This window comes from Syngnathus typhle, linkage group LG14 (genome assembly GCF_033458585.1).
Source record: "Syngnathus typhle isolate RoL2023-S1 ecotype Sweden linkage group LG14, RoL_Styp_1.0, whole genome shotgun sequence".
NCBI classification, from domain to species: Eukaryota; Metazoa; Chordata; class Actinopteri; order Syngnathiformes; family Syngnathidae; genus Syngnathus; species Syngnathus typhle.
Genome location: NC_083751.1, coordinates 5,369,148 through 5,382,615, shown reverse-complemented (window position 1 = coordinate 5,382,615; position 13,468 = coordinate 5,369,148). Strand labels below are relative to the sequence as shown.

General features: G+C 41.0%; 1 protein-coding gene and 1 long non-coding RNA gene across 2 annotated transcripts in view; one reads left to right on the top strand and one right to left on the bottom strand.

The window, feature by feature from the left end:
* Positions 1-86: 86 nt before the first annotated feature.
* tmem161a (transmembrane protein 161A) lies at positions 87-4,194 on the bottom strand. The gene is made up of 11 exons (XM_061297589.1): positions 4,064-4,194; positions 3,465-3,568; positions 3,299-3,382; positions 3,024-3,115; positions 2,769-2,925; positions 2,473-2,688; positions 2,264-2,407; positions 2,085-2,198; positions 1,847-2,021; positions 1,595-1,691; positions 87-1,470 (listed from the first exon to the last, which is right to left on the bottom strand). The coding sequence occupies exons 1-11, from the start codon at positions 4,064-4,066 to the stop codon at positions 1,169-1,171; spliced, it is 1,488 nt and encodes a 495-aa protein (XP_061153573.1). The 5' UTR covers positions 4,067-4,194; the 3' UTR covers positions 87-1,168.
* The window catches only part of LOC133167067 (uncharacterized), a 29,580-nt gene continuing 20,187 nt past the window's right edge, over positions 4,076-13,468 (top strand). Inside the window, exons 1-2 of the long non-coding RNA XR_009717901.1 lie at positions 4,076-4,177; positions 6,402-6,564. This is a non-coding gene — a long non-coding RNA (uncharacterized LOC133167067). The remainder of the gene's footprint in view (positions 4,178-6,401; positions 6,565-13,468) is intronic.

Sequence of the window (13,468 nt, the reverse complement as noted above, 5' to 3'; positions counted from 1 at the left end):
TTTGAGATAAAGCGGTTAAAGATCTCTCGTATTCTACTCCAAAAGAAAATCTCGGTCTTTTCAATTCAGTGGTAGCCTCAAGGAAATGGCAGCAAAAAATACTGATTTTAATAACACAGAAATACAGTAATATATGAACAAAAAATAAAATTAAATACAAAAAATACACACCATGCAGTCAAATATTTTCCAAATATTATTCAGTTGGACTTCACAGTATTCAAGATGAATTCTGACCAAAACAACTCCACTGATCCTATGCAAACCAACATATTCCCCTTTGGGAATGGATATAATAACATGTTACTAAATAAATAAACAAATGCCACTTTGGCAAAACAATTAAAACGATGCAACTAAAAGTGTAGCGAATTTAATCTCCTTGCAAGCTACTTCAAAATAGTCCCACAAAGGGATAACAAGGTTATATTAAAAATCCCTGAGCTTTTAGGCACTTGGGAAATGTGGAGGGAAAACATACATAATCAAAAAAAGTTTCAACCACACTCCTAATGAAAAAAAAAAAAAAATAGCACTCTTGAATCGGTTCCTTGATGATACAATATCATCAATAAAAAGTACATACTTATCCTATCACTATCAGCAATGATGAGCAGAAAGCAAACCTGCTTATTACTGGCAGCTTTTGCCCCCTAAAAAGTACAAAATGCATTGAAGCATTTCAAACCGCAGGTCATGCAAATGAATCGTATAAAATAAAAAAAAAAGTACACTACAGCCAGACTACATTGGGGTGTCGATAGACGCTAAAAGTATTTGTATCTGATAATAAAAATGTCATATTACAAGAATAAAGAAACAAGTAAGTCCATTTAATTAACAGCATGTTTGTATGAACAGGTAATACTTTTAGTAAAAGTGAAAAGATTATTTTAACTTTACATCATTTAAAGTTTGCTTCTTACATTCCATCCTTCCCATCATAAAATGACTTTATTCTTGTAATATTAACATTTCTGTTTTCATAAGATTGCCCACAAATGCAGCATTTAAAGCAGCGGGCTTGACTCTGAAATGTTGCATAAAATTGCAGAACACATCTTTTTTGTGTGTGTGTTGTTTTCATACCAGAAGCCGGCTCCGGTCTCACACAGACAATAGCACGCTTTCTAGAGCGCCCAAAAGCTCAGTGCATCTGTGTGCGGCCCTAGTTGTTCATGAGGTACTGGTGAAAGTAGATGCCGAAAAGCGAGCTGATCACCTGGCAGGCCGCCACCCACCAAGTGAAGAAGGCGAAGAAGCCCCTGAAGAAAAGCGGCGTGAGGACGGAGCGTAGGGCGGCCAACATCTCAGACAGGCGGGCCACCGTTTCCTGGATGTCCTCCTCCATGTCCTCAAATGACTCCTCGTCTTCGTCCAGAGCGCCTGAGATGACCGGCGCTGCCGTGGGCATCGGTGAGGCGGGTGTCACGTCGGGGGTCACGTCTGCACCGTCCCAAGAGAATCCTCCTGGCAGAGGAAAAACAGGCAAACCATTGGGGGGGAAAAAGTGCTTAAATAATGTTTGAATAAAAATATATCGCACATAATCCATTTTAGAATGTCAAATTAAAGGGGTAAAGGAATTACTAACCAAGTGCTTTGAGGGCCAGCGTGGAGAAGAGGATAAGAAGCACAGGAACCACATACTGCAGAGTCACTACACTCAGGTAGCAAAACACACGTGTAACCTGGAGAGGGAGGCACACAAATACACATTTTATTCAATCCAATTAATTATCTCTAACTCATACCGTTTCGGTTGGGGCATAGAAAATGCACACAGAAACCTAAAATGGAGGGAACAAATCCAAGTATCGTCCAAACGTGAACATGGCAGCCTGACCTTCCGCTGAATGTCAATGGCGGCGATCCGTCCGGCTTCCTTCTTCATTTGCTCCACCCACTTCTGGGCCACGTTGAGGTAAGCCTGCAGGTGGTAGCGAGTTAACGCTAGCCGCAGGACACACAGAGCCACCACGGTCCACAGCCGCACGCTGTCAAAGGCATCGCGGGACACCCTGCGAGGCCACGAAAAATTATTAGAAATTTGTTTTCAAGTGGAATGTGTTATATGCACTCACAGCGTGATGGAGCTTTTCCCCATGGGTGCGTTGGCGAGGAAGTCCCTGGCCATGGGTTTGACCCACAGAATCAACATCACCACTGGAGACAGGAAGCTCACGTGTAGCAGAAACCTGCAGGAGACAACGGGGAAGTGAGCATCGCGTTGGAGCGCCGTCATATTGCTGTCGACACGCACCGAATGAGCGGACGCTCCGAGTTCATCTCCACGGCGTCCAGGTGAGTCTGAGCCAGACGCAGGCCGGGGAACGCCATCAGGGCGCCCACGTACGCGCAGAAGGCGGCCAGTCCGAACTTCACCGTCAGCTTGGTGACAGGGACCCTTGACACCAGAGTTACGATTGATTACTCCCGACAGCAGCGATGCGACGCTCACGGTTAACTTACGACCAGTCGGCGTAGCCCTGCTGCTTAGCGAACACCTCCAGGCTGTCGAAAAGGCTGGCGAAGCCCGACTCCAAGCCAAACTCCAGGTAGTCTTCTCGGACCACCAGCACCAGCATGGCCACCAACAGGCACAGGAAGCCGAACGCGAGGCACACGGAACGCTCGCCGCCCTCCTCCGAGCGGAAGTAGTGGCTCATCAGCGTGTGGAGGGCTTTGCTGAACGATGCAAGTTAAAAAAAAAAACACCTGCTGGTTCTGAGTGCAACTCACGATGAGAACGTCGACAAAAAGGATACAGGCTGAAAAGAACGGTGAGGACACACCAAATGGCGCCAATGTTCACCTCTTTGCTGGCGTCCACCACACAGTAGTAGCACTCCGTGAAAAGAAAGACAGCCGTCGCATAGACGGAAAAGTCAATCAGCCACTGGTACTCCAGGAAGAAACGTAGCACTGAGAGCAAATAAAACAAGGAAAAAAATAATTGTGAGTTTGGTTTTAATATACGTGTAAGCATTAGTTGATGTTGCGTTGAGAAGCCGTCGCCCAACCGAGAGCATCCATGGCGTTGACTGGAGCTTTCTCCAGGTGAAGGTCGATGTCTTTGGGCACAGTGAGAGGCTTGTTTTCTCCATTTTGTCTCCTGAGAATAAAACCCCAACATATTTCTGATGTTGCATAGAAATCCTATCTGTAGCTTTTTTTTTTTTTAGACTAGATGGTTGCTGAAAGAAGCAAAGTTTAGCAAAGTATGGGCTGGAATACATGAGTTTCCTTGCAGGCATTGTTAGGACAACATTCTCTCCTGCAGCATCGGTTGTCTTACCTATCTCTTCTATTTGTTTTGGGCATCTGTTTACCAGCCAGAGCGCAAAGCTCCCCTTCGGACGGATGTTTGAACCGAAACAGACTAGAAGGGAACAAAAAATTCGTCAAAAAATAAATAAATAAGAATACGTCTGCTTGTCCCACAAACACGGAAGTGGCCTCACCTGCCATTGCAAAGGAGCCAACGTGCAAAGGAACAATGTGGCGCCATCCTCTGCATGATGCTGGCTGCCAGCAAACTGACAACCAGCTGGATTCCCATCAGCGCCTAGTGTTAGGACAGATACACAGGTCACGGATAAGAATGGATGAAATTCAAATCCTCAAACAGTGATTCAAGACTGCTCACCATAACTCACCGAATTGGTCAAAATTAGCTTTAGTAAATACGAGAGCGCCCCCTGGGGGTGAGCCTTAACATTTATAAATAGACAGGAAAACCATAAAAAGGTTTGCGTGTTTCCAGGGAGGACTATTTGTGTTACACTCCAGGTAAATTCAATCCAGGATCACATAATGCAACGGAGCTCAGTCACGACGTTCGAAAAAAACAAAACACAGTTTCTTTGAAAAGTGTGTAGCAAGACATGAGTAAATGAAAGAAGCAGGCAAGTGGCGGTTGTGCTAAATTTAGCTCATCTTAAGCACCTGTCAGTGCTGCTTTAAGGGTTAGCTCGTTAGCATTAGCACGGTGGCTCTCGAAGCGAAACAATGTCAGTGCCAAATCTAACAGCAATTTTCAAAATGAGTGCAATGTATTTACCATCTTTTCCCCCCAGAATTATGTTTTTGCACCGACGAAGATCAGCCGAGTCTTCACGAGCGGTGGCAACAGCTGATGAGGAACATGTGTAGTTTCTTCTTCGTCTTCTGTGACGTAAGTGTCAGGCTCTTTCCCGCTTGGAAAATGTGACTGCCCCCAAACGTACGGCGGGGGAATCGTTATAGAATCCCGGATGTAACTCTAAATCAGGCGTTGCCTTCAAGTATTCTGTGAAAACTGTAATTTCTACAACTCGTAAAAGCGGCGAAATGAGTCCTTAAAACATTCCCAAAACTAATGTACAAAATAAGTTGCTGTACCTAAGTTGTTTCTGACCTTAAGATTAACATAAAAGTATTAACAAACTCAAATATAAAATTTAGTTATCTTTTTGACACTATTACCCAATTGTATGAAAATCAATGGTTAGAGTGGGAAAAGTGTGACCTTAGAAAAATTATTTCTTATTTTCTTTGTTATATGAGTCGCAACACCTTACTTGTGAATGATAATCACATCATTTCATGCTTCCTCTGGCATGTACTTTTACGTTTCACTGGGTGAAAATGAGAATCAGCCAGATGATTAGTCTGATACACTCCATGTCGTACTTTGTCATGAAAACGCGTGCAATCTGTGTTTTCCCTTCTATTGCAGCAATACATAGTAACGTATCGTCTCTTAAAATAAGATTATTCTAAGTAGTTTGGCCACCGGTGCCCATTATTGTCCATGCAGACGTAAAAAATCCTTGCGCCTAGCCTGCGCATGCATCATAATAGCAGCTCATCCTTTTTAAAACGTGAGGCCTCAGACGGTGCACCGCCACGGCCTCCGAGGACCTTCTATCCAAATCCGTTCACCCTATTCAGATCTGTTGGTTTTATCTGGGTGGTCTGCCAATTTAATGTCGAATCCCCTCATGCTGCTAATTGGTGGCGCTCCTCCTAACGTAAAATGTGGCTGATCCTTCGCTTTGGGCGTTTGGGTGCAAAAGCGTGACATAGTGATGAGAGAAGCAGCACAAGTAACATCTCTGGTGGCTTACTCTGCATCACCAAGCAGCCCTGGGTAAACATACATTGCATAAAATGAACACGTTCTCATAAAGTGTCTCTGTGTTGGTATTGCTTCGGGCGAAGCCTCGAGGCAAATTAGTCTGAGCGAGGAAGGGGAAATGGATACGATTAGGTTTTAATTAAAATGTGGACTTTCAAATACACAAGACCTTCTAAAGTTGAACGCTGATATTCACTGAGGAGGAACTTAACCCGCAAAGCCTTCACAGAAGTGAGGGTTTTTTATTAATTCAATATCAATTACGGAATTAAGTAGTTTCACTTTTTTTAGTGTTGTATGAATTTGCTCCTTCTTACTGGTATGATTTTTAAAATGTTTATTTGAAGGACCCATGCCATCAAAATCCAAACACACACACACACACACCTTCCTTTATTATTCCCTCAACTAATCCCATCCCCATGTTAGCCATCTGTGGCTAGTGAGCGGCCAGCCACAAATTAGCGAGGAAAAAACAGACACAAATAAAATGCAAATTCACGCCAGCTAATAAGTGTTTCCCCTACTCCCTCCATCCTTGCTCAGGGGGGGCCTCACGGTTCCCACACTCCTTCCCAGCGTCTCTCCCAGTGTGCTACTGGGTTTCTGGCCCCGCCATTGGCTCGCTTTTGTCTAGCCTCGTGCGCGGCCGGCCTTTCAAGGGCAGATTTGAATATATGCAAATGTTGCTATGGTACCCCATCCCCCCTGCCTTCATTTTGCAGCCTCTTTTTTTTTTTTTTTTTTTCTCTGCTCTTTCTTGAAATCTTGCAAGAGGAGCTGTGGGAACCGGTCGTGAAGAGCCTTCACTGTCACACTAAGTTGATTTAAATAACGTTGAATTAATCCACACATACATGATGAGATTAAAGTCTGTGAAAATCGCGGAGAGCATAAAACTACCTAAATGTCTCAAAGATGGATATGATAATTTTGAACAAATGATCTTCTTTACCTAACTGATCGGCCACAAATAAGCCAAAGTAAAACACCCACATTGAATTCTTCACCTTTCACTGCTGTGTTAAAAATAACCAACAGGTTGAAATGCACCCCCCCCAAAAAAATGGGGCTCTGTAATTGTCAACTTTGCATGAAATTTAGACCCCCACGGCCTCCCTCTTCTTCTCATAGCCCACCCACCTTCCCCCAATCAATCTGCCGTGTGCATTCAAGGTTGTCTGAATGCGCTTGAACTTGACCGAGGGAACTGCCTGGGAAAGGAGGCGAGACTTTGGCCCTTTTGCTTCCCTCCTTTTTTTTTTTTTTTTTCACCCAGCCAGCCAGACTGATGCCGGTGCTCATTTGCATAAAATTCAGCCCCCTTGTCTCCAATTAAACAAGGAAAGCGTCTGGGGAAAAAAAACTAGTCCGGTTTGCACGTGGCCGGGGATGAGCAGACGTCTCCTCTCTTCCCCACTATCGACATCTCTTCACAAAATGTAAGTTGGCTATTTATTACCACTAAATGATAACTTCACAGGTGTTTGTGTTTGGTTTTATTTGGGTTTTTTTTATGCATTCTGCATGAGCAGTTTTGTATGTGCACCTTTTTTCCTATCAAGAGCCATTTCATATTTTTAAGACCCAGAAGAAAGCATTGAACAATATTATCATGATGTATTTGAGAGTGTGTGTGTGTTCTTTTTTTGAAGCATTTGCAATTGCATAGCAGGCCAGATCAATAGTGTGAGAATGTTTTTTTTCTTCCTGGAAGTATGATATAGTAGTTTTGTGATCATTATATTGGAAGAGTAAAAACTGGAACTTTTCCCCAATTTTATTTTTTGATATTTGAATGTATGTTCTATTTCTCGTTGTGATGTTATTGCACATGTCAAATGCTGAGTGCTGACAAATATTTGCTGCATATTAGGACTTCCCTTGCAACGTCCTCCATGTTGGGTCAAGCCCTTTTTTTTTAAAGGGCAGACATTACAATTCCCAGAGGTGTCCACTTGAATGGGGTCATTATTATTGTTGCGAACCATTTGAGTTCAACAGGAGGAGTTGTGCTCATGCATAGCGACTCGGAATCGGATCAATTTACTTCCCATTTTTAGGCATGCAACTTCCACCTGTGTCATATTCGTTATTGTTGTCACTTTTGTGTATGCATGTCTAATCACATCAAATACGTTTGTCTAATAGCACATTACAAACAAAAGTGTAAATGGAAATGCACTGCAACATATAAAACCAGAGATTAATATGTGCAAAGCTTTTAGAGTATTTATTGATGCTAATTGCAATATAAGTAAAATTATGTATCGGATTTAAGATGTTAATTCACTTGTAAAGGGGAAAAATATGTATTTTTTAAAAGAATCGACATTTGTTTGAATTATACTTGAGACCAGAAATGTTTTTCTTTTGAAAAATAATTTTGCTACATAATTTTAACAGTGGAAATCATTTTACAGTATTTCTATGATCAATCAAAAGCTTTACCTGAATAAATAGATAAATACATTTTAAACACATTACCTTAATGCCATATTGATAGGTTGTAAATAGAATATTTGAGCCCGTTCTTGAAATTTTATTGTAATTTACAATAATGTTAATTATTTTAAAATGCTAATCCATCCTGCAAAGTTTTTGCACAAAACATTTTCAATTAAATCTCCTCCACATAACTCAATTTACAAATATTGACAATATGCTGGAGAATACCACCACTACTATACTAAATATTGCACCTATTCTTTTTTCTTCTAATTATTATTATCATTGCCAATATTATTATTATTACTATTATTATTATTATTATTATTATTACTACTGAATCAGAAGTCAGCTTAATGAGTCATTATGGCATTTATTGTTTAAAGTTTGAGCTGTCTATGCTATATAGATGATAAAACGTGTGTTTTGTTTATTGATTTACATTTACAACGTAATTTTTAATCGTACGATCATCTATTTGTATGTGATAGTCAGTATATAGGCCTACGTTAGCGTCATTTCAAGTGCTTGTGCAAATGAATTGCTCATGCACAAAGCGCGTTTGATTATTTGAATTGGAGGGATATAGTGCACATTGCCTCTATTTGTTAAGCCAATTAAATTTGACATTTTGCAGTTATGATTTTTCAAATAGGAGTTACGGTTTTAGGAATAAAAGGATCCGGGTTTTTGAATCAGGAGCCGTGTAAAAAGGCCTCCATCATCCCGATTAGTTTGCGTTGATTTCCTTCGGTTGAATCTAAGAAGCAGCGGTAATAGCTCATATTCGTATGATTCATATTAAACGTGTTTACATAATGGGGATTCGTTGAAATGTCATAAAGTGGGCGTGGCGAGGGACAGGTTGTCGCTGAATGAAGGCCGTTTTTTCCCCCCTTCTCGGGCCTTACTGTGCCACTCCTCACCGATAGATGCCGCCATTGATTACGTTGAGAACTGATTTGGGCGCGCCTCAAAATTGAAGGTCACTAAACCCGCCAAAACCAAATCTAGGACGTTGGAAACCTATTTATTACTTGTGCAAATTCTGTATTTTACGAGTTGACGTCCATTCCTTGTAAATTAGTTGCAACTTGATGCATCTGTATGCACGAAGTTGTTGACTGGTTCATGAGAATAGTCATTTAGCAATAATAGAGATAAGATAATATGCATACAATTTTAAACCTGAAATGCATTTTACTGCGGTGTTTCTCATGTCGAGTAAGAGTAATACATAATTATTCTGTCACTATCGCTGTCATTTTCTTTCATTCATGCTTTCAAAATAAGTCTTACATTTGTATATATTTTTTATACCATTTTAATTAATTATTGCTATATTTTATTTAACACCACGCCCTCGACCTAGTGAGGATAAACGGTTCGGAGAATAAATTTGATCTACTTAATAATATGGCCGATTGCCTGTGGGCAGCCTTGACCCATTTCATACGCTATATATAAGAAGAATAAGGCGAGCGATCAAAATCGTCCATTCAATGCCTTGCTTTAAAAAACCAACCCAAATCATCCATTAAAAAATGTTTATAATTATTTTCAGCGAAACATTTTATACCGGTCCCCCTCACCCCGCCCCGTGGACGAAGAATGGGCGCTTTTCATTGGACAAGCCATCCTAGCCCTTGACGTCATCACGCCGTGATGTCTTTCGCTCGCTCTTCTTTCTTTCCTTCTTCTTTTTGCTCGCTACCAGCAGCATCCTCTCAACCTGTCTCTTTGCTAAGCCCGGTATTTCATTGGGTGCTTCTAGAACAAATCTGTTCTAGAACGTCCTCTATTCCAACCCGGAATGAAGAGCCGGCTTACGTCACAGATAGAGAGAGGGCCTGAGGGAGGGAGGGAGAATAGAGGGAATGGGGTGGACCATCAAGACGCAGAGTCCACGCCACGCGCATTCTCCTCCGAGGACGTGGCTCGAGATGCTGCGTGGATGCTATTGCAGCTAAAGCAATGGCGCTTTCTTCGGTACCAAGTGGATCAAGTTGAGGTGACGCTAGAACGAAGGCTTGGCTTGCTTCCTACTCTTCCTTAGAAATACGACAACTTTACAAATAGGACCCGAAGCTTTTTGGGTGGATTTACCATAATGCGCGTAAGTCGTGTGTTTCTTCCAAAATGTATGATTGCGTTTTCTTAATGGCTTACAATTGCAAGCCAATGCCAAGTGGCGTCCGTTTAGTGCCACCTTCAGTTTACAGTTGTGTGATGGTTAGCACAGTAATGGGAAAATGTTCCCCTGTGTGCGTGTGTGTGGGCGCGCGCGTGGGTGTGCGTGTGCGCGCCAGACACAATTGTCATGTTAATACGCGCCAGTACCGTTGTTGAACTTGACTTGACTTTTTTCTTTATCTTATTTTTGGATGGACCCCCTCCTCTGATCCACACTCTAATTAATTTACATTTTGTATTTTATTATACATTTGTTTCAATATAAATATCCCATAAAATACTAAATAAAGCTATAACACATTTGGGAGTATATATATATATATTGCAATCATTTTAAAGTATTAACAATTGAATATTATTTTTAAATACTATATCCTTATCCGTTTCAGTAAGTTATAAGTTACTGGCTGTTAAAATTTACAGGCGCAAAGAATAAATAACAAAAACTATATGACACACTAAGTCAGTTTCAATTATTAGAAAAAACACTCTCCCCACTTTACAAAATATTATATCAAGCCGTTCATATTTGCTGAAATCCAAAATGATTATGTTCTTTCACACTTCTCAAACCTTGTAGTGGGCACTAAAATATTTTTCCACTAATGAGAAAAAACTAAATTTATTTTTTCATGTCTCACGTTGTGTAAGAGATGAAAGTCTATTATATAGTAGAGTTTACACGTTACTCTATTATACAATAATACAATCACAGTATTACGGTCCCAAGTTTCCTACATAAACTCTCAAATAACCTGATTTTCTAGGGTAATTCTATGTACTCTTTACGAAAGTAATTTCTTATAGAAAGTATTATTTAAAAAGATAACTAGAAAATAAAACTGCTCCTCCAGTCTATCTGGTGCTGATTCAAAACTCAATTTAAAGCTCTATTAGACATTTTTAATTAGGAAAAATACAAATATGATTCATACAGTTCCAGGAGAAATACTTCAATTATTGTGTTTTGAAATGTATTTGCACTCAAGAATTTCTTTATTACGAAAGTGTGTGTGAGAGAGTGTGTGAGTGAATGTGTAACCTAAAACATTCAGCACCATGGACAGTGGTCGTATAGTCACCTTGTCGCGTTCTCTCGTTTTGCAACAACAAATACGAATCATATTACGACGCAAAACAGAGACAAATCTTGAAATAAGGCAAGACGTGATTTTAATACACACACGCTACTGTACGTCTGTTTGACGGGACACGTCACATCCCGTGGGGGGCGTGTCACGTTCAGAGCACTCCTTTTTTATATCTCAAAAACATTTTTCCCCAAGTAGTCAAATAAATGCAAATTGTAAAAACATAATCATTAATAAATGCTAATAATTCATCCTATTAATTTTTTGGAAAATTAATAGCATGAATAAGGATATGATAGGAAATTTAAATCTAATGAAAACACGCACGTACACTCACACCCACGCACGTACCCCCCCCCCCCCCCTCACGCACACACACATGGACACACACACTGCACACTGCAATATGTAGTGATAAATAGTATTTGCATTAAGTATAACTTAATTTTTGTGGCTATTTTACAAAAATAAAACATCTTAGTTCTAACTACCTCTGCCATTATTGTTATATAGTCTTTTTTCCATTTGTTTTAAAGGGAAACTGAAAATATTCTTAAAGCCTGATACAAGTGTTTACAAATGATGGACACGTGTTTTAATTTTTAGTCGCTTCTATAAACGGTTTTGTTTCAAAGTTATTTTCTTTAATTTGCTTGGGTACGCTAAAGCTTTTTAATATTCCAACCAACCACGTGGGTCGCCGGCCACCAAGGCTGGGTAATGCCGGGAAGGGAGGCTCCCATCTCGGATAACGTCAAACCGCTGTCAGCCTAATGATTCTTTGAAAGTTCATATTAGAGCTGGCTTCAATATTCAATTTTTTTACAGCACAAAAAAACTTATTTTCATTGGTTTTACCATACCAGATTCCACTCTCACATTATTTTCCTATTATTAATTGTAATGTAATAATTAGAACGGACTTCATCATGTTGTGTTGACATGTAGCTGATTTGTGGTATTCTCCAACAATCCGTGGAATCATTCACTGTGGAATGTACGTGTGTGTGTGTGTGTGTTTGTGTAAAATGGGGTCGATGTAAGTTGGCATTTAACGCAACAACACGTTTTGATGCTTCTTGTTTGTTGCGATGATTTAAAAGGCTACGCAAACCACGCGTGGGCTTATGCATCGGACATTTGTGTATGACGACGTACGACAGGTGGGTGTGACGTCACCCACGTATTGATGTCAGCTTCCGTGACTGCACCTGTCGTCAGTGTTTATTTGCGGGGGGGTTGCACAATCGTGGCTTGTATTGACGCTTAGTGTTGCCAATTTCGACGGTCTTTGAACGCAACCGTCTGATTAAAAAAAGGAAGGTGAGCGAGGGGAGGGGAGGGGCGGAAGAGGGCTCATTCCACGTGACCACAACACGCTGCAGCCTCGGCGCCGGCGGCGGCTCCTTTAAGAGAGATGTGGGTTAGTTTTTCTCTTTGGTTATCTAGCTGTATGAGTTTATGCAATATCATAAAGCTAGAGAACCGAATGTAGAAACTAATCCCGCGGACGTCACGTGCACGGATGGCTGCAAGGATAGATGGAGCGATCTGAGGAGGATGGTGATGATGGAGGACCGAGAAGCACCAAACGTCTCGCGTGGATCGCGTGGGAAAAAAGAGACACCTCCTTTCCAGCTTACCTTCCAACTCGTTTTTTGGGTGTTCGGTGTATATTCCCGGCCAACATGGCGAACTAAACACAAAAATTGGGGAAATTCATAGCGCTGTGCATTTATGGAGTGACTGCCATGCCGTGGGGGAGGTTCCATTCACGGAGGAGGTGCAGCTTTATTTGAACACGCATGTCTTCTGTTATTATTCTATCAATTGTCTTATTATTGTTTGTTGGGCATGACATAAATTGTGAATCTGTCAGCTGTGAGATGTTTCGGATTGGTCCACTGCAACAACACACTCCATTCTCCAAATCATATTCATCCTACTTTAAAAAAAAAAAAAACGCACCTGTGCTCTTCATTCCCTTGTATGGGGATATTTTTTTTTTTTTGCATTCGGAGCCATCTATTTGCTGGAGTCGTCTTACTGGGTGTGCTCACAAAGCTGTCTATTCCAAGGGTATGCAACCGAAAGTCCATGGGCGACATATGAATCCAACCCACTATGCAATTCTATTTAAAGAACTGTTTTTTTGTTTTTTTTTTTGCATTCATTTAGCACGGCCTACATGTGAAGGCCATCCAAATTTCCAAAGCCCCTCTCATTACGATTGCAAGTGAGCTGGAGCCTATAATAGATGTGAGATGTTGCCAGATATATTGCATGCTGCATATCTAAGGCCTCCTCTTTGTATATGACCTACATTAAAACACGGATGCTAATATTTAACTTGGTAGACACAAGTACTTATAGTGGTCCAGGGAATCAAACCTTCGCCCCCTTGTAGGTCCCAGCTGCATTCTTAACCACTCCCAAGCGTATTTGCAGTATTTCACAAAATACACAAATATCTCCTGTCTGTGTATGATTTCAGAGGCAAGATTAGAGAGACACCAGGGTCAGTCTACTTTTTTATGATGCCGCCCATCACTTTTTTTTCCGCCTTTCATCTGGAAGAGAAAAAAAAGCACCTCTCCTGGTTCCGCTCTGGATG